Raw genomic sequence first — 22,050 nt, forward strand, 5'->3', positions numbered from 1 at the left:
ATTCCATATATCTTCGGGTACCACATTTACTTGTGAGCTAACCTGATACAAACCAAAATGGTTATTCAGAAGACTCCAAATGAGGGACGAATTCTTGGTAGCCAATACATTTAACATGGATTCAGCATCCTGTTTATATATAAGATGTTTGTGCTTTCAACCAGTTATGATATTGGCATTTTAATGTTTTAAATTAACTCATTTTGGCCGTCCCCTGCAACCCCTTTTGCAGGTCTACAGTCTGATCTGTTTGGATTTTCTTTTAGCCAATTCAGTATCATATGAACGTAAATGTACAGTTTTCTTGTTGTTAATCACATTAGAGTTTGGTTTTAAATATTTGTAGTGCCGCCACATAAGAATTCTCTCTATAATTTAGCTGTGGCTGTAAATAAATTTGTGACAATTAAATAATATTTTTGAGGGCCAACAAAACTTGGTGTCCAGTGATATCTATTCTTTTTCTGTGATATTGATACATTATTGACCGTCATATCTCGGCTCAAAGTAACCGGAATTTGCCATGTCCACATCATTGTCAATATATTGTGATCACTAGTGTTCTGCGATATGACTTCACCATTTCCAACTAAAGAGAACATTTTGTTGTCAACATATATATAATCAATGATAGCGGTTTGGTTACCACAATGTCATGTCTGAGCAGGTGGACAGTCTCCTGGCATACTTCCATTAAGCATAAGTAGGCCTCGTTCTTTCATCAATTTGGTCCATTTTTTTGCAGATGATGTCATGATCATAGTTTCTGTTATCAAGCATTTAACATTTAAATCTCCAACAATGATTGTGTAGCTAATAGATGGTTCCAGGGCTATCATACCTAACAATTTTTCTATGTCCTCTAGAAATGGTTCCTCTTGGATGCCAATGTGGTTCCAATATAAATTCAACAATGCAATTGTTTGACTAGACGATTTAATCTTAACCAACTGAGTATACATATTCAGCGTTGTCCAAGGAACAAGTGTAAGTTGAGACGCATAATTAACAGCCACCATTAGGCCTGACATGGGACGACCCTTCAATGGTTTAGTCGCAGGGACTAGGACTTGGACTATTTGATGGTGATCCCAAATGGGAGGAACAGTTAACCATATCTCTTGCAAAGCTATGATATCAAAATTCAGAATAGGATTCTGAACTTTTCTGCGTGAGATGTTTAAAGCTTCTGGTATTCCATGAGGCAAGTCTAATTTTGCAATATATTGTATTGGCTAATGTTGTCTGTGATTTGGTCTCAACTTGCTTTCAGTAATCTGTCTAGCGGAGAGTACTGTTGCTTTTGAGGGGTCCTTTGAAGCACAGAAGAGTACAAAGGGACCTTCTTCTGATTATTTGTTGTTTGCTTAGTAAGTAGGAATCCCATATCGAACAAAATGTTACGTGCTTGCCACAATAAGTTCATTACCGAAGTCATCCATATTTTAACCTCAGTCAAGCTCTTTGCATTAATAAACTCTACCGGTGCTATATCTCTAGTACACAGATCCTCTAACCATGAAATTTCCGCAAAAAATATTCAATATACTGGCCCTATTAAGGTCATAATTGATACAGATATCCTCTACATTGCATGGTTAAATGATGGAGTTCAGATTTGGGAATGCACCTAATTTGAGAGACAGTTGTATCTTTATATTTTGGTATCATTTGTTCGTTTCTTTTCTCATATTGGTAATTATTCCTATTGCTTTCTATGTTAGCAACAGAACGTGAGACATGTTTGGGCTCCATCATGTTGCCTTTGTTTTCTTTTTGCCGCTCAGTGCCACTGTTCGTGGGTTCGAGCGTAGATTTCATTCTGGACCGTTGGTTGTCATTATATATTGTTTAACAGACAACTCAATTTGCCTTCGTCTTTGTTCTAAATGTCTGGAATTTATATTTGGAAATTTGTGTTAATTCTTTTCCTTTTGCTTCTATATCTGTAGACTAAGCATCTTTTCTGCCAGAGGTTACTTGTTGACACTCCTTTATTAAGATTTTAGGTGCAGTGCCAAATTAATCTTGCATTTCCAGCTGGTTATTTACCTCGAGCAAGGCATGTAAAGGGCCATATTCCAAGTTGTTTTTACTTTTTATTATAGTTTTATTACCTCCCTTTACCATATGCGGTAATGTTATTTTTGCATATTTTTCAACCACTGCTGCATTCGCCATAGATAATCTTGTCTTGCGCATGTTGATTTTTTGAATGAAAGATCGCGCACTATTCGATTTTGTTATATTTGTGGTCTTTACATTTTTTGATTTCATTTGTACGTTTCCCTGTTCGTCAATCATTCTACTTTTTTAAAATTAAACATATTATATGTAGTTCCAGTTTGCACAGCCTGAACTGATTCCGTTTGATTGATACTCGGGTCAGGTTGTTCATTCTGTACTTCAACCACATTCTGTATATTATTCAAATTCTTTGTTTTAGCTTTTTTTTCACATGGTTCATCTAATTTACATTGTGTGTCTTCTACCACAATAATTTCCATTTGCTTAACAATCTGTGCATTTTCAATTGCTGCGTCACATTGATTTCTTTCTGTGCTTGGAACAGCTTGCATATCATGATTTCTCTAAGCTTTCTCCTTCATACAAAGACATTTTCTCTGTTCATCTCTTCTGTTAATATTAGTCATGTTTTTATGCAAAGAATGTAAAATATCACTCTGATTATGTATTTTCCTATCTACAGCTTCATACAGCTTCGTAAGGGAGAACAGAGCTATATTCATCATTTGTAATGCTGCCTCAATACCAATAGGTGGATTAAGTCCTTCTTCAGTATTAAAGACCATCGGTGTTAAGCCCTTTCTTCTGGGCATCAGATTTGAAAATGAAATGGATAGCACAGATTGATCTTGCGCTGTCGGAGAGAACATTACTGGTGATTGTGATAAGTTATCTTGTAATTCTGCTAAAGCAGTTTTATCACTTTCCACATTTGTTATTGGATTCACAATGTTTGGAATCTGTTTGAATTTGTCATTCAGGTTCGCATTATTCTGTTGGTGCGAACAATTTAAATGTTCCTCGTTTATCTGGATAGCTAGTCGTTGATCAGTCGATAGTTCTTTAAAGCTGAGAAGATCTTGCTGCTCCTCTATCAGCCCTGATTCCATGGTTGTAACCGCCGTGAGAGTAAAACCGGCGTTAATTAATGAGTCAGCGGGTGTCCATAAATCTATAGACGTGCTCTCATGTGCTATTGGGTCTGCTATATTTTCCACGACTATTTCTTTATCAACCCAGTTTTCCTGAGCACAAAACTTTCGAATGTCGGATGTAACTGACATTGCTCGCATGCGCGAGGATATCTTTGGCGTGCACGGCAGTTGTGCTGTGGAAAACGACTCTGTTTCAGCAATAAATCGGGATGCCATTTCTTTCGGAGCCGGCATGTTGGTAGTTAAAGTATACGCATTAGACATTTCCAGTCAATTCGGCACTCGTATAATTACAAGTGAAAGCTTTTTCTACAGATTCCAAAGCAGAATACACAAATACAAATTGTCAGTATATGCCTCACTGCCTCCCCGCAGCCCAGCAGACAGCACACTTAGCCAATACACTTGCCCGATGCGCACGCGCAATGCACATGTTTTTCCACAGTTAAAGGTTGCTGGGAAGGGAGGCATTGCTTATAAGCTGGCCTAAATCTTTTGGAAGATCCTCCGGACTCCCACGAAGCAGGACTGACCAAGCCTGGGCCCCCTCTACACAGTGCGGGACCCAAGAAGCAAGGAAAGTACTCCTTGACAGCCAGGAACAGCTTTGTTTCTATTTGCGGTAGCCGCAAGAAGCTGAAACACGAAACAGCCACTGAAAGTGAAGTTTGCCGGTTGCACGTTTTGACAGCCCTCCCACTTGTCCCCACGACTGAGGCCCAGGAACAGTGAGAGCTGCACAGGAGCAGAAGTCATCAGCTGCATCTTTTCTTCTTTACCAAGGTACTGTAAAACAAGTCTAAGAGAACTTACCTCTTACTGTGGAAATGCTGTAACGTCTGCAACTCACAAGTCTAATCAGCATGTGGCCCTACATTTAATTCTCCTTTTTATCAAAGACTCCTAAGAACTTGTGCAAAGACTTTTCCATTTACTTACCTGAAGTGCTGCATCCTATACAAAGACTCTTGCCTATTGACTTTGGTGTAGCCTATTGAATTGTATGACTCTTCTAAGAGGATCTGAAAGTATTTGCCCTGCTTAAGAATATTGGTGATCTCTTGTGTTCCAATAACCTTAGCCTTTTACCAACTTTTAAGAGTGTTCTGAATGCCAACAGTAGGATATTAATGTCCCCAGCACCCTTGTTATTGAAGTCAACTCTGGGTGTAGGTTGTCTCCGTGGGCCATCCCAAAAGGGTCTTGTCTGATTCAGAAACTCAGAGTGTACAGTATTGAAGTGTATTTGTGTGTTACTAGTATATTGCTCCCTTCTAAAAAAAAGGCTTTATCACTGACTGATAAATTAATAATTCTTTATGCAAAAAACCTTGAATGTAAGAGTTTATTTGAATACCTGTAACTGTGAATCTTTGTGTAATTCCACATTTCCTCTCTTGAGATAAGCCTGGCTGCTCAACAAGCTAGCAAAACTGTGTAGTACAAGTTTATACCAAAGGTTGGGTTGCCTATACCTGTAGTCATAGTTGCTTGTAGAGTTTCCAGAGGGTACTGCGTTCAAACTTTGCCTAACAATCGTGTAGGGATTCGAGTTGCATTTCAGCGAAAGACGGACACCCGTCAATCCAGTGACCTGTGAAGAGGCTCCACAAACACAACTCGTTTGGGTCAGTGATGGACATCTCGGTGCCACAATCAGAACACTGCTTGAAAAAAATACCCGAGCGACTGACATCTGAAGTCGAAGATTGAAAAAAAGTAGCACATTTTCTTACCAAAATGTTGATTGAGTTGAAGACTCTGTACCCAAGCAGCGTGCTAGCACGCAGAAAAAAGAATCAGAGGTTGGGGCATTAGTGACATTGTATTTATATGACGCCTGACGTTACGTCCAGAGCTGACGACAGTCACAGAGCAAGCCGGATCAATAGTAGACAGCCAGGTCAAGGTCCACTACGCCCCCTGTCGTAAAAGCAATTAAGTAAGCAGCGAAGCTGGAGGGAATATCTATCGGATGAGAAATCTGCAGGAGAAAGGCAATCTATTGAGGTTGGGTTTAAAAACATAATTTCTTTTTGCCAATATTAAGGGTCAAAGTCACCACACCTTGTCACGAACAACGCTAGGGTTGTCCTTAGTCCCTGTGAGGATGTTGCAAGCAGGAAGGCGTAGTCTGAGAAAAATAGGGCTGGCTACCTCTCCCGAACCATTCTGGGGGCATCCAAAATGTCCTCAAGCAAGGATTCCATCAAATCCTCCACATAAATGTAAAATGGGGGTGGAGGGGCAAGGACGCACCCTTGCCTTACCCCTTGGAAACATTAAATTCTGCCGTTGTCTCTGCTGTCAGCCCATATAATACCACAGCAATGTTGTCAGAATAAAGTGACTGTACTATTGCGATCAAGGCCTGGGGCATGTTGCTTTTGTTAAGGATCTTCCAGAGCAGATCCTGAGGCACACTATTGAATGCAGTCTTCAAATCTACAAAGATGGCATATAATTTGACCTTATGCAGGACGATGTACTTCTGCAAAATAAAAAAGACAAAAAGTTGATCAACAGTGCCTTTACTTTTCTGGAAACCTGAGTGGAGAGTATGTATAATTTTAAGCTTGTCAACCCAGGCCTGGATATGTTGAACGAACAACGTAACTTAAATCTTGCCATGTGTGTCTGTTTTCTGTGCGTAATCCTAAAGTAGTAAGCAACTCCATTGTGGGTTGCCAAACTGTATGTTCCATCTATGACAGAGCTCTTTTTACTTACCTTTTATTGTAATAAATGAAAAGTATTTTTGTACTTTCTGGTATGAGTCTTTATCATCCAAGTAATAGTATACTACTCAACAGTATCAACCTCCTTCCTTAGTTCAGCCCGACTGCTCAGCCTTGCTATCATCAAGATGGTGGTTAGGTTTAACTCGGTTTGAAACAACCCTGTCCCTGTAGGTTGGGTCCTCCAAGTCCTACCTTAGGCAGAAACGTTTGGGAAATAAATCTCACACCAATTCATGCTCCTTACACCATATTTGTACATCCACTTACCATTTCTTAATGCATCTAGAGCCCAACATTGCTCCAATACAGGAAATGGAAGTTCCATTGTTGGGCGCAAGCTGCAGACAGGCTCCATGGCTATTGTATGTGTGGACAGTGGCTCCTCACGAGAATCCTGTCTAACAGCCTCATTCTCCTGACCTGCTTGATGTTTTCCAGAATGGGTATACGATTCTTCGTCCAAATGTTTATCTGCATGAGAGGAGAATCATCAACATTTCTCACAAATGGAACTTCTTGATTAAAATCAAATGCTTCAAGACTGTCCTCTTGAATACACTGCTTTTATCCCCCAGAGAAGAGTCTGGCAAAAGCATCCTAGTTATTCGGAAAGCTAGACTGCTCAGGTCTGAAGAAGGGACCGGCAAAGATTTACTCTCAAAGTGGAATATCTCTGTGCTGAAGCTATCTTTAGACGTTCTCTGCCCCCGCCTCCAAATCTGGTCAGTGGTGAGATATTTTGAGGCCCATTCCCTTCGCCCAAGGGTAAAAAGGAGGCAAGCCTCCCCAAGTGTGGGTACTTGAAAAAGAGGGGAGTGGGAGCTGGCCTTTAAGAGGGGAAAGAAAACTTGTCTTAATGCAGTAGGTCAACCGAATAATGAGACAATCCACAAACTACTTACCTTGATTGAGAAGTCGGGTGACAGGAGAACTTTCGGCATCTTCCTTCAATTTGTGGTCCTCTTCTTCCTCATGCTCATCTCTGCCAGGATGAAATCCATCCATGAAATAATTATTTCGATACCTTGCGCAGCACCAAGTTATGTTTCCTCAGACACCATTTGACTTCTGCTTTGTCTGATTCAGACAGCTCCCTGCTTCTGTTATATCCCACCATTCAATACACCTGCTTCCTATAGGGTGACCCCTATGGCTCCATGTTACAGTGAAACAGTGACTTCAGTAACGTGCTTTCATTTAACACCTTTTTCATTTTCTGTCACTTACTCTTGGTCTTCTATGTAACCAAATAGACAACTATCATAATGCAACAGACTAAAGAGAAAATGCAGATATGAACAGGATGCATTAATGCAAAGGAAACAAGCAGCCTCTCCCATGTAGACCTTTTTATTTCCAACCACTTATCCCTTTTAACCAATTCTCATCATGCATCCTTCCACCAAATCTGCTATCACATGATCAACCTCAGCCTTGCTGATCTATCAAAATTATTTTACGCTTTAGGAGTATAATCCTTTCCCGGCCATATCCAGTTGCTGCTTGAACCCAGCCTGTAATAAAGCAGCTCAGTTCAAATTTTCCTCCCGAACACTGGGAATCATTTCAACTTTGCCTGAATGAGTCGCAAACAACTTCACTGCACCTTTTCTTCCTATTGTTAAATCATTAAAAACAAAAACAATTTCAACGTTGAACATTTTCCTAATCTACAGTTCCAACCCAAATCTATTAAATCTCCCAGGCTATTTTTGGAAGTGCAAGAGAAAAACATTTTGAAGAAACACATCGCTGGACATTTATTTACTATCTTCCCAATCCCCTTAACTTTCAATTCCACTGACATCATCCTTTTTTATTTTGGGCTATTAGGTGTGGCCTACTACACCTATAAGCCGTAACTGTTGCATTGGAGTACAGATGGGGAGGAATGGCATATGAGGAGGGAGACGCAGCCGATAGGTGTGGTTTGGTTATTTGCCCACCCATTGACATACTATGGTCATACTAATCCATATGCCCATTCCCACCGAGTTCCTACCCTTCCCCACCCAAAATATATCCTAATGAGAACTCTTTGAGCTTGCTTTAATCAAGCCTTACCATCAAACTTCGCACTCAAATTGCCTGTCAGCATTTTTTCAAAGTCGGCTTCTTGGAGTTAATGACTTAATTGGAGTTGCAGCCCACTAATGGGGTAATAGAAATCTCTCAACCAGGTCTGCTTCAGCCACTCTATTTAGAAGCACTCTGCATGCCCTCAACTGATGTCCTAATAAAAACGAGCATTGGCAAAGCTCACTTCTATTAGATGCCATGGTACTTGCACCATTTTGAAGTTGTTACCATCAATGACCCGTTAATAAAATTATGGCTGTGCCTGGCAAGTGCCTTTCCCATGCCTACACAAAAGCCAAACTGTTAGCATTGCCAAAGCTTGTTTCAATCGGTTCCTGACTTTGGAATCCTCTTGCTCGCCTTCATCAACCTTCAACCCATGGCACTATACAAAAGCAACTGCCTCATCCGTTTGTATGCACCCGTACTACCAAAAGGAACCTGAAAGATGGATTGGTGGCACTTTGGTATGATACTTACTCGCTTACAATGCCAGGAGGGACTTGTGGCAATGGGATGGGTTTCTTGAATGTCTCAACTTTCACGGCCATTCGTGCTATTAGGTCCTGCCACCTAGGAATGCAAAAGGAAATAGCAGTAACGCACACAAGCGATAACATCATTGACATTTTAATAACAGCAGTGATAATAGCCTGCACTGTTGGGCAGAGGTGTTGCTATGGGGTGGCTGAGGGGGCTATAGCCCCGGGTCTTTTGGTTGTAGCCCCGGATAGAAGCTTAGGGGCTACAATCAAAAGGCTAGCTAGCCCCGAGTCCTGACTATCCCGACATTAGCGTAGCCCCGGAATCTTTCCAGACCTAGCAACACTCCTGCTGTTGGGTGTACACGTGAACTTCAGTGATCTCAAGTTCATTTCAAGCCAACCTAGAGAAAAGAGCAATCTTTTTCATATGTCAGGTTTGATCTTATGATCACAAAGTCTATTGTGCATTTCTTAAGGACCATAGTCAACCTCGTCATAGATCACTCAAGCCTCTTTGAGGACTAGATTGAGAGCAACCATTCGCCCACCGTGTTGGACCCTATGTTGCATCACAAAAGAAGGGAGGCAGCCTTAATATTCTGAGGACCACCCTGCCTGTTGCAGGACGATCAGGATAGAAGTCCATTAAATGTCACCGACATTCATAAGCAGCATTAGAGGTATGATGGAAAATACTACAAATCACTGATTTAAAGGGAGGATATTACAACCTGCAGCTCTCCAGATGTATAACACTAAGAGCGCCATGACCCCTTACCATTGATGGTGCTGGGCAATGTAGATGGGATTGAGCCAAACGTTTGCAGATCTCCGCTTTAGGGTGAGTACAGGAATCCTTTCACTGATTTCAGGCATACCAAACAGTCCCCATTAGCAGTTTAACCAAAGGATTCATTATACCAAGACAACAGAGGACTGATAAAAGAATTGACCTTTTGCATAAAATACCTAATTCCCAGAGTTGGAGTGTGGAAACTGGTGAAATATGAGAATGCAGTTATAATGCTCTGTCAGTTGTAGCAACACATGCAAAGACTAAAAGTAAAAACAAATCTTTAAGACATCAAGGAGATGGGTGGAAAGATAAAAAACCTTCAGGTGCAAATAAAAGAAATAGCAACCAGTTTTGGCCTGATCAACTTGCCAATCGGAAGTCCAACCTTTAACTTCGAAGCAATGACGGAAATCTCGAAATATGCCACTTACACATTCTTTTCAGAAACTGTTTGGGCCACAAGTTCATAAATCTGGGCGCCATTATCTGACATGGAGATTACGAAGAAAGCCTTGTTGTCTGTAAAGAGAGAAAGACTATGTTAATCAGGCTACCAAGAATTACAATAAAATTTCGATATACGAAGACTTATTAATAGCCAAGAAACAGATTCTTAAGTAGTGGGAAGACACAGCTGGAAGACCGGGGCCAATGTATGTTATCAGCCAGAGAAAAAGTATCTCATGTGAAAAGAGATCTCTTTAATGCTTTATATGCCTAATTATGCATGTGTTGATAGCTTTGTAATCAATATATCACTCAGGAATTAATGATTTGGCTCAACCCTTCTATCCCCCTTATCTACCCTCAACTCTAGTCTGTGTTGTGTTCGTCTTGTCCCCCCGTTGGTAGTCCAACCCTTGCACTTAATGGTTTTATTTTTTAAGTATGGTGGGGAGTGGAGGGGGCTATCTTATATTATGTGTTAGGCAAGAGATACCCAACTATTGGTATAGGTCTGTACTACACAAGTTGGTAGAGTGACTGAGCAGCCAGACTTATCTCAAGAGGGTCCTAGCAATACATGTAACTTATGTACCACCTCTGAGGGACAGATAAACACAGTCAAGGGGTCAGCAGGGTCCGCAGGGAGCCAGGCCAGACAATGTCAATTGAACAAAGTCTAGGGGAGCTGAGGCACCTCTTGCAGATAGCACAAAAGTCTTGCACAATGTTATATAGAGAGTTTGTAGAAAAGAATCACTGTTGGTCCACAAGCTGCAAGGCTTCCGAAAGCAAAACTGCAAGCAACTTTGCAGAAAAAGCAGCTACTGTAAGTCTCCGGTGAGACAGACAAGCTACAGACCAAAAAGGTAAGAACCCCTTTAGTCAAGACAGTACCTTAGGTTGGAAGAAGAGGTGCAGCTGGCTTCTGTTCCGGTTGAGTCCTGCAGTTCCTGGGGACAAGAGGGAGCACGTCTAGAGGACTCTTGCACTGCAGTTTGAAGAGCAAAGGGCTCTTTCCAAATCAGCAGCACTTCACAGTTTCAGCTACCAGTAAGTAGCACCACCACGGTTCTTGCACACCTTGTGGGCTTCCCTTGATTCTGGGGTCCAGCACTCTGTTGAGTTGGCTCAGGCTTGGGTCCTCCTGCTTCGAGTGGGTCCTTATGATCTTCCTGGAGCTCGGGTCTGGCTTAAAGATGATGAACTAGTTTTTGGAGGTTCTGAGCCCTGGCACTCAGTTCCAGCAGCAGCAAGGAAGTAAAGCCATCAGATAAAGGGTTTCCAGGCAAGTTCGTCTTGGGGTCAGTTGGTCCCACCAACCCACGGGAAGAAGTCGTCCTTTCCGGGCTTCTCTAGTCGATACGAAAAGTGGAGCATCAGCACTGCAGCAGGGCTTCACCGGGCAAACCAACGGTCCAGGAGGGTGCAGCAAGCTGCTCTTCCAGTTTATTTCTTCGGTTCCTTCGTCCAGCGGTCGACTCTGCCTTCTGAGAGACCTCGCCTTTTATGAAGGTTTCTCCCTTTCATTTGCAGCCTAGCTGTCACTTACACAGCAGGGTGGCTGTCCTCAACCAGCAAGCCAATCACCTTTGGGTGCATTCAGGTAACCAAGGAGATTAAGCACAGGGAGTTTCAGGAACCTCCCTTGCTGCAAGACACATTGGAGCCAGAGGCGGGTTTCAGCACTGAAGCCTGCCAAAGACTAAATGAACAAAGGGACCAAACCTGGTTTGGCACGCAGAGTAAAACCCAAGACCGACCTCACAAGCAAGAAATGGCAAAAAAAGAAGACCGGGCCATTTTGACAAAATGGACACCCATGGGTGCAATAGTGCAGCTGAGGATTCAGACTGCGGTAAAAATGCACAATTGTAGGAAAACTAAACTACTGCCACCAGCCATTAAATGTAGTGAGGGTAACATAATAAATGTTGCATGAATAAGTAGGTGTTAAGTAAGATGTGCACAGAACTGGTAAATCTTCCTGACCTGGGTCAACCCCAGAACTTTTTGCTTTACTAGTGGTACATTTTTCGATAATACCTGCGTGAGTGGGAACCTTTTTCCATACTCACATAATCCTTAACTCTTTTTATGGGTGTCATTTTTAAGACTCTCCATAGTAGTGTCTTTTTAAAGTTATCCTCTTTAACAACTTATTGCCAATATTTGCCTATTGTTGCTGGGTTGTCCTAGCGGCTTCCCTTTTAACTTTCTTTTGCTAAACCTTGGGTGAACTACAGTTTCCAAGGGTAGAAAGGATCTTTGGATCCCTTTTACATTTTGTTAAGTGAAACCAGCACAACCCACCTTATGTGGAGTGGGGGAGATACAATGTATCCTTTTCACACTAAAACTGCAACAATTCTGTTACAGTGACATGCTTACCTTCAATGGCTGGTGGCAGTGATACCTTGTATTAATTGGGTGCACCTTTACTGTGGGCTGTGTTCACAGCTGCAGCAAAGGGACCGAAGGGTGTTCATTTTACCAAAATGGCCCCCGTCTTCTTTTTTCGCCATTTTAGTGGCAAGAAATTCCTTTGTGCAATTTTTGTCTTCAGCGAGAGTCCCCTGGACTCCCCTCCCAGGCTCCAGTCTGTCTGTGAAAGCAGTAAGTGAGGGAGCAGTCCAAAACTCCACAGCCCTTTTTCTTACGCCTTGCTTGAATGGGGACAAATCTCAGTGGGGGCTGGCTGTCCTGATTGGACAACCAGACCACCCCTTCTTGTAAAATGCAGGGAGTGAATGCAGAGGCTGTGCTGTAATTCCGGATAAATACTGCATACCTGGAAGCTAAAGAAAACGTCGACCACTGGAACCAAAACCGAAGAGGAAGTTTAAGGAAACATGGCTGGAATGATTTCCAGCACCGGAGAGTCTGCTGTGTAACCGGAGCCTGCTGTAGCCTTTCCTTCCAATCGACCCTGGGAATCCAAAAACGACAACCACGACCCAGAGCTTGGTGAGACCCACTAGACTCAAGAAGACCTGCATTTTGAGCCAACTCTCGCTGAAACTTTGTGGGCATCCTGGTGGATCTCCAGGGACTTTTAAAACAACGAGAATTCAACCACAATTTTCTGTCTTCTTCTGTGCTCCTGGAAAAGGTGCCAAATCCACAGAACCGCATTCAGCCACGGGGGAACCTTGCCTAGAGCCTTCATCATCGACCCCTGCTGCAAAGTCCCTTCTGAGGTGTTGTTTTCAGACTCTAAGACAAGGAATCCACTGACCGGGTATTTGGCTGCAGACCCTGAAGTTCTCCTGCTGCAAAATCTTCTTTAATGCTGAGGTACTGTGTTGGCTTGGGTATGTACTTACCTTAAGCCCGTTAGGATTTCTGTGTAGCTGTGGGTTGTTTTCTGTGATGGGGAGGCCTCTCATCCAGTGCACCCAGTCCCACTGCTAGAATCCTGCTATGGTGTCTTTTGCGAAGCCCCTGGACCCTCTTCTAACTCTAAAAGTGAAGTAGTCACCTGTTTGACCAGTTCTCCTAAGTAACTCTGACTTTTGCTACTAAAGATCCTATCTTGAAACTGTCCGTTGGTCACTAGTCCTAGTGACCTCCCTTCTGCCACTGAGAACACTCATGCTCCAAGAATAAGGGAAAGACTTTCACGGGATTGGGCCTTCTGCCTAGAAAAGAAAATAAGTGTTTAAAAGTTACTTACCTGTGATGAGTTGGTTGGTAAGATAATGGATAATGATATTAGCCCAAGTGTGACTACTATACCTAGTGGGGGACATCATTGGGTCTGTGTACTTTCAAGTATAGTGTTGTGTTTTTATACTGTAATTTCATATAATGTTTAAGTGCTTACTTACCCCTAGATTTATCTGGGCCTACCTGCATTTAAATAAATCCTTTATTTTTACAATACAAGTGTTTCCGTGGATCATTTGTATTACAATTTCACTTGTACTGGTTCTACAGCTCTCTCTGCCTCCTAAGATAAGCCTGGCTGCTCTGTCTACGCTACCATGAACTCAGGTGGTACAGCCTTTTATAAAGAGTGGAGTCTTGTACTGCCTCAGTTGAATGGTTTTACTAAGCCCTTAGTTGGACTTCAGAAAAACTGTCCTAACAGTAGGAAAAGGGGCTACTAAGTAACCCCCCCCCCAGTACTTCCACATAAAATGGGCTGTACTGGACCTACATAGGAAAAACAGGTAAGTAAAGTAAATTTCACTTTACTACTCTTGGGAGCAGTAGTTTACCCAAGAGTTTGTCAGACTCCAAACCCAAAAGAAACAGAGTCCAAATCAGATCAAAAATACATGAAAGTGAGTTAAAGGTCTCACTCACTCCAGGATAAAAATCAAAAGTCCTAAAGTCCAGCAAAAGAGCTGGGGGTCTCCAAGGTAGAAGGGAAATAACACAGAAATTAGAATTCTCCCTAAAATTATGCTGAGGAGGTTTGGATATATATATATATATATATATATATATATATATATATATTGGGTATATATATTGTTTTACGCGACTTATCTCGACTGTTTTAATTATGTTCCCGCTCAACGCTTTTGTCATGTTGTATTGGAATAATGCTATATTTATATATCGCATGTATTTGTTTGAAATTTCAATAAATAATTTTAAAACAAATTACACAAACCATTTCAAAACAGACGGGGCAAACTCTGCAAGGACTGTGTACTGCGATAACAGCCAACACACTGACTTTCTTGTAAACCTTCCTGAAAACCCCAATGATATGACATATGTAATTTATAACGCGAATGGAAACAAGTGTTTTTAGGCACAACAAGACCAGGGAAGACCGAGGGAGGACAAGACAAATGATCTTACTAGGCCTTGTGTTATTCAGATCGTGCAAGTGCGCCAATGATAAGTGCAGGGGGAATGGAGAAGGGGAGAGGGAGTGCAGGGAGGCGGTAGTGCAATCAGGGCAGCATTGCTCTGAGCAAGTGCAGCCATGGCAGCGCACCTCTGGTTAAGTGCAAGGAGGCAGGGGACTGTAGAGGTTACAGCTACAGCCCCCAAGTGCGAGGAAGGCCCGGAGGCAGTGTGGGGCAGAATGATCATGGAGAAGCCTGGCACCCAGTGAGACTCTGCGGGTAGCCAAGTGTTAGGCAAGACTGGATATAGTAATCCTGTGGGAGACTACACTAACTTTGTCCTCTTGGTATTAGGTAACCCACCACTTGGTATAGGTCTGTACTAAACAAGTTGGTAGAGTGACTGAGCAGCCTGACTTATCTCAAGGGGGGTAAATGTGAGCTGTAGCATCGAAATCCACACAAACAAGTCTCCACATAACAGTTACACTCAAGGTTTTCTAGTAAAATAATGATTTAATAGTGAGTTTTAAATAAGCATTCTTTAAAAAGGGCAATGTGCAACAATAAAAACACACTTCAAATACTTTCTCTGAATCAAGGCAAAGCAAGTGGACACTCTTTATAGACGCTTCATACACACTTCCTACACCCTGAGGTGACCTCACTAATTAGGATAGTAATGGCATGTATAGATCACTTATGCACTTTGTACATTCTGAGATTGGTAAAAAGGAAAACGTTAGAGGAATGAAAAAGGTTTACAGGTTCTCAGAGCATGGGAGCACTTTCAATCTTCCAAAGAAGTCTAGATAAAACCTTTTCCAGCCAATATTAATTAAAAACCAATGTATCAGCTATGAGGGATAGTTAGAATCAAAGTCAATGGACTAGAAGAGTCTGCAGGCAGCCAGGACAGCCAAAGTCAATTTGGAGCAATGTCAATGGAGCTGAGGAACGTCTTAGATCACAAAAGTCTAGCACAAAGTTAGAGAGTTTGTTATAGAAAATCACTGTTGGGCCACAAGCTGTTACACTTGTGAAAGGTTTGAGCTTAGATCAACTCTAGAAAAGCAGCTGCTGTAAGTCTCAAGTGAGATGAGCAGAACTACAGACCAAGAGGTAAGTACCCCTTAGTCAGAGAAAGTACCTTAGGTCAGAAGGAGGAGGATCCAGCTGGCTTCTGTCCTGGTTGCAATGTTGCAGAGTTGCAGATCCTGTGTTCCTAGGCCTCAGTCGTGGGGACAAGAGGGAGGATGTCGGGAGGACTCCTGCAGAGCAGTTCGGAGGTCGGCAGCAGCTACGGGCTCTTTCCAATTCAGCGACATTTCAGTTTCAGCTACTGGCAAATAGCACCACCGTAGATCTTGGGACACTTGATGGGCTTCCTTCGCTCCCCGAGTCCAGCAATCTGGTGAGATGACTCGAGCTTGGGTTGTCCTGCTTCAGAAGGGTCCTCAGGATCTTCCCGGAGCTTCGGTCCGGCTTAAAGACAATGCACTAGACTACAGAGATATCGACCCCTGGCACTCAGTTCCAGCAGCAGCAAAGAAGTGCAGCCAGTTGGGGAAGGTCCTCCAGCAAAGTTCGTCTTGGGGTAAATTGGTCCCACCAACCCAAGGGAAGAAGTTGTCCTTTCCGGAGCTTCTCTTCTCGATGAGGAAAAGCAGTTACACAGCACAGCAGCAGGGCTTCACTGGGCAGTTCAACGGTCCCGGAGGATGCAGCAAGCTTCTCTTCACAATTCTTTTGTTGGATGCTTCTTCCAGTGGTTGACTCGGTCTTCAGTCCAAGAAGCCTTGCCTTTTACGCAGGTTTCTCCCATTCATGCACAGCCTAGCTGTCACTCGCACAGCAGGGTGGCTGTCCTACAAGGACAGCCAGCCAGCCAATCACGACTCGGTGCATTCAGGTAATCAAGGAGACTAAGGACAGGGAAGTTTCAGGCATCTCCCTCACTTCCTGCCCTGCCAGACACACTGGAGCCGGAGGCAGGTTTCAGTACTGAAAACGAACAAAGGGATTAAACCTGGTTTGGCGCGCAGAGTAAAACACAAGACCACACAAACAAGAAATGGCAAAAAAAAAAAAAATAAAGACCGGGACATTTTGACAAAATGGTCACCCATGCGTGCTATACTGCAGCTGATCATTCAGCCTTCGGTAAAAATGCACAATGGTTGGAAAATTAAACCACTGCCACCAGCCATTTAAAGTAGTGAGGGTAACAAAAAAGAGGTTACATGAATACATCGGAAAATGGGCCTGCTAAGTAACCCCCCAGCACTGCATATAAGATGGTGTGTGCTGGACCTACAATAAGAAAAGGTAAATAAAGTCAATTTCACTTTACTATTCTTGGGAACTTTAGTTCACCCAAGAAAATGTATTTAAACTTTAAGGGAAATCCAAGGGACTTCTCTGTGGCACTGCACTGAGTTTCTCAGACACCAAAAACAAAGCAAGAACATAGTCCAAATCAGATCAATATACATGAGTGAGAAAAAGGTCTCACTCCAGGGGAGAAATGAAAAGTCCTAAAGTCCAGCAGAAGAGCTGGGGGTCCCTAAGGTTGAAGGGAATTAAAAAATAAGAGGAGAAAGGGAAGGTCTTGAGCTGCTTATGTACCTTCAGGGGGTCCGGCTCAAGTTTGAGAGGGGCAGGGAGCCCATTCCAGAGGGCGACACCTGCAGAGGAGAGCGATCTACCCCCCACTCTCTGCCTGGAGAAGCCTCTGACCCTTAGAGAGTTGGAGGTAGCTGAGCAAAGGGCTCGAGAAGGAAGGTATTTTGAAATAGTTCGATGTAGTGCGGGTCCTAGCCCCAGAAAGCCTTGTGGACAATGCAGAGGGTCTTTAACTTGATCCTGGAGGCCACCTGGAGCCAGTGGAAAGGTTTCAGGGCTGGAGAGATATGGTCCCTGGGCTTGAGGCCAAGTATAGGTATTGCAGTCCTGTTCTGGATTAGTTGCAGAGGGTGGAGAGTCGAGGAAGGCAGATTGAGAAAGAGGTTGTTACAGTAGTCCAGCTGTTAGGGAGAATTCTCAGAAATCTGCCAATCCCCTCCACCTTAGAGACCCCCAGCAACTTTGCTGGATTTTGAGGACATGATTTTTTCACCTGGAGAGAGTGAGACCCTTTTGTCCCCACTCTCTTATGTATTTTAATGCGATTTTATACACTGTTTCGTTTTGGTTGTGGAGTCTAACCAACTCCATAGGCATCATCTTTTACAATTGTGTCACAAAGCACCTTCAGTGCAGTGCCACAGGGAAGTCTTCCAGATTTCCCACGGTTTAAATACCTTCTCTGGGATCAACTACTGTTTCCCAGAGCAGTAAAGTGAAAATGACTTTACTTACATTTGTAACTTTCTAGACCCAGCACACACTATCTTACAATAGGGTGCTGGAGGGGTTACTTAGTATCCCCTTTGTCTAAATGCTCATGCAACATTTGTTATGTTATCCTTTCCTCAATTGACTGGCTGGTGGCAGTGGTTTCATTTTGAACTACATTGGTTTGCAATTACCGTGACCGTTCGGGCTCCGATAAAGTAACCGAGGGAGCCATCTTTTTCAAAATGGCGGCAAGCCATCTTTGCTAAAATGGTGCCCGGTCTTTTACCAGGTCTTTGTAGAAAGGTCCTTCTAGAGAGTTTCTCTGTGCGCCAAATCAGGTTTGGTCTCTTTGTTCATTTCACCTTTGGCGGGTTTCTGAGAGAAACCCGCCTCTGGTGCCCGAGTGTCTGGGGTGGGCAGGAAGTGAGGGAGGAGCCCGAAACTCCCTTTGCTTTGTGTCTCCTAGGAGACCCAAATGCACTCTGTGGTGATTGGATGGCTGACTGTCCGGCACAGACAGCCACCCTGCTTGGTGAGTGACAGCTAGGCTGGAATGAATGGGAGAGAACTGAATAAAAGGCGCGTCTTTCCGCTTGGAAGGCAGAGTCGACCACTGGACGAAGGAACCAAAGAAGAGCTGGAAGAGGACACCTGCTGCAACTCCTGGACCGTTGGTTTGCCCGGTTAAGCCCTGCTGCAGTGACTAATTTTGCCAAATTCGCATCGACAGAGAAGCCACGGCAAGAACTACTTCTCCCTTCCAAAGTAAGCCACCTGGACATCCATCTCGGAGCTAGTTGAATTGCCTCAGAGTTGCTGCAGGAACCATATAGCCAGGGAGAGGGACACCAGACTCCCACGAAGCAGGACTGACCAAGCCTGAGCCCCCTCAGCAGAGTGCGGGACCCCAAGCAAGGACAGTCCACCTTGACAGCCAGGAACTGCGCTTATTGCCATTTGCTGTACCGCAAGGAGCTGAAACGCGAAACAGCCACTGAAAGTAAAGTTTGCCGTGTTAAGAAGAATTGCATGCAGTACCCTATGGAACCACCACATACAATTAGGACTACAGGTGTAAGCAAAGCCAACCTTCGGTATAAATCTGTACTAAACAGTTTTTGGTAGCCAGCTGAGCAGCCAAGCGTATCTCAAGAGGGAATGTGAGCAGTAAAAAGATGTTACACAGAGGTCTTACAACCACAGTGGTTCAAGTAGACACTTACACTCAAGGTTTCTTGGTAAAACACTTATTAATTTATTGCACAGTCATTTAGAAAACATTCACTAGAAGGATGCAACTTAATATCATACACAAATATACTTCAATACCAAACCAATAAGTTTGAATAAATTAGGCTCCCCTGAAATAGGAGCAAAATGGCATTTGTTACTTTAAATGGGAGTAAAAAGGCACAAGTTAATAAAATAGACCACAAATACTTTCTTAGGCAGTGCAAATAGTTGCAATTCACTAGCAGACTCTATTCAGTTCAATAGGCCTAGGCCAAAGTCAATGGATAGAAATGGATAGTGTCTTGGATAGAAAAGAGCAGTTCTTGTAGTAAACGGAAAAGTCTTTGCCAAACTTCTCAGAAGTAGTTTGTACGCAAAATAAGAACAAGTTACTTACCAACTGTAACGTTCTTTTGATTGGATGTTCCTCCCACATAGTCCTCATTTTATGATATTCGTATCCCGGCTTGGAAAAAAAATTTCACCCGGGGGTGCTGCGTTTGAGACCGCAGAGTCGAAGTCCCTCAAGGGCCGCCATCAGGCGTCGACATCATCCGCTGTATAAAGGGCTCAAGCATCGCCCGTTACCTCAGTTCTGTTTTTACGGTGTTAATGGTCGCATCAGCTGATCAGGTCTGAAGTCCTCAGGCTCTTAAGGAAGTTAGAGTGGTTAGAGTGCAACTTGCAGTAATCTGCACGGAGGGGTAGGATGGGAGGGTCGATGAGGAATACGTGGGAGGAACATCCAATCGAAAGAACGTAACATAACTTGTTCTTCGAATAGATTTTGTCCTCCCACGTATTCCTCATTTTATGATAGACTGCCATAGCAGTGGTAATTTTGGAGGTGGGAGTACTAGACATTTTAATTATGGACTGAATGAAGGACAGCTTTTGCAAATAGTCCTCCTTGATTTGAAGTAGAGTCCAAGCAGTAATGCTTCACAAAGTTGGCATTGATGACCGCAGCACAAATATCCTGCACTGGGACGCCCCTCTGAAGAGACGTGGAAGTTGCCATGCCTCCAGTTGAATGAGCCCTTAATCCATCTGGAGGCTCTTCCCCAGCTAGTTTATAGCATTCAGAGATAGCTAGAATTATCCATCTGGTTAGAGTTTTAGATACTGCAAGGCCCAATTCGTGCCCAGTATATCCAACGAATAGTTGGTCACATTGTCGGAGATTTGCCAATCTGGAAATGTAGAAACTGAGAGCCCTTTTCGGGTCCAGTCTATGCAACCTTTCCTCTTCCTTACTAGCATGAGGTGGAGGATAAAAGGAAGGTAAGACAATTTTTGTGACAGAGGAAAATCAGACACTATTTTAGGCAAGAAAGATGGTTTGACTTTTAGAATAACCTTGTCCCTATGGAAAATGGTGTGAGGAGGCTTACAAGACAGTGCCTGCAACTCACTTACCCTGTGGGCTGATCGTATAGCCACTCACAGAACTGTCTTACAAGTGAGCAGTCAATGGACAAGAATGTAAAGGTTCGAAAGGAGCACAAATGAGAAATTTGAGAAATTTTAAGACTAGATTTAAATCCCAGATGGGCACCTGAAAAGGTGTCGAGGGTATACATTTGTCAGCCCTTTCAAGAATTGAATGACTAAAGGCATTTTAAAATATGACACCTCTTCCAAGGAGCGCTTAAAGATAGATAGCACTGCCAAGTAACCTTTTATAGGTCCAACTCGGAGCCCCAAAATTGGCTAAGTGTAAGAGAAAAGAAAGTACTGTTTGAGTATTACAAATAAATGGATCCACATTCTTATCCCTACACCAGTTACTGAACTTGTTCCAACAACACAGATACAGGGATTTTGTTGCTGGCCTTCTGGCCGAAAGCAAAATCTCCATTACGTCATCAGGGAGGTCCCAATCCTTCTATCTTAGCCTCTCAGAAACCATGCGTGAAGGCTGAGTGTCTTGACCTCTGGATGGAGAACCCAACCTTCCTCTTGTGAGAGAAGATCCTCTCTTTGTGGAAGACGTTTGGAGGGCAGATGGACATGTCCAGAAGGTCCGGGTATCATGTCCTCCTGGCCCAATCCGGAGCAATTAGGATCATGGTTTTCCTGAACTTTCTCAACCTCCTGATTACGTGAGGAATCACAGGCACTGGAGGAAAACACAGAGTGGAAATACCCAGTCCACTATGAACGCGTCCCCTAGAGCTCCTCTTGGGGGAAACCCCCTTGAGCAATACAGTTCGCACTTCCGGTTGGCCCCGGTCGCGAACACATCCACTTGAGGGGTTCCCCAAAGGGCGAAGATCTCTTGAAGGACTTCCCGAGCTAGTTCCCATTCGTGGGAGACACTGCTCTGCCTGCTCAGAGCGTCTGCCGCCTTGTTCATCTCTCCGGCGAGGTGAACTGCCGATAGATTCCTTCTTGCATTGCCCAGAACCAGAGCTGCATTGCCTCTCTGCACAGTGGAAGTGATCCTACACCTCCTCTTTTGCTGAGGTAGTACATGGCCACTGTGTTGTCTGTCATTATCAGGCCATTCTTTCCCTGTACAGAGGGCAGAAAAGCCTTCAGCGCTAGTCTGATTGCTCTCAGCTCCAAAAGGTTGATGTGTAGTTTGGACTCCGATTGAGACCAACGACCGCTGATTGTCAGATCGTTGGTGTTGGCTCCCCACCATGTGAGTGAGGCATCCGCCACTACCGTTCTCTCCGGCCATGGTTGCCAAAAAGGTCCTCCTTGAGGATATTCTCCTTGCAAGCCCACCATAGGAAATCTTGAGCCACCTTGGTCAGGACTTGTAGAAGGTCTGACATCTCCCCCGAAAACTGGGACCATTGAGTCCTGAGGGCCCACTGAAGGGGATATCATCCTCAATATGGCCTCTGGCACCAGAAAAATGCAGGATGCCATGATGCCTAGCAACCTTAGAAAGTCGAAAGCCGTTAGATGTTGGGCATTTTGAAACTTCAT

The 22,050-nt window shown here is 43.5% G+C and overlaps 1 protein-coding gene across 6 annotated transcripts in view; it reads right to left on the reverse strand.

Moving 5' to 3' along the window:
* Nucleotides 1–22,050, reverse strand: part of ARHGEF12 (Rho guanine nucleotide exchange factor 12) — a 1,284,704-nt gene that overhangs the window by 198,036 nt on the left and 1,064,618 nt on the right. For all 6 annotated transcript variants that reach the window (XM_069614339.1, XM_069614338.1, XM_069614336.1 and 3 more), the window contains 4 exons: nt 9,715–9,802; nt 8,483–8,575; nt 6,826–6,905; nt 6,191–6,394 (listed from right to left, as the gene is read on the reverse strand). In XM_069614339.1, coding sequence (XP_069470440.1) covers nt 6,191–6,394; nt 6,826–6,905; nt 8,483–8,575; nt 9,715–9,802 — 465 coding nt within the window. The remainder of the gene's footprint in view (nt 1–6,190; nt 6,395–6,825; nt 6,906–8,482; nt 8,576–9,714; nt 9,803–22,050) is intronic.

This window comes from Ambystoma mexicanum, chromosome 9, assembly GCF_040938575.1.
Source record: "Ambystoma mexicanum isolate Mex_15411 chromosome 9, UKY_AmexF1_1, whole genome shotgun sequence".
NCBI classification, from domain to species: Eukaryota; Metazoa; Chordata; class Amphibia; order Caudata; family Ambystomatidae; genus Ambystoma; species Ambystoma mexicanum.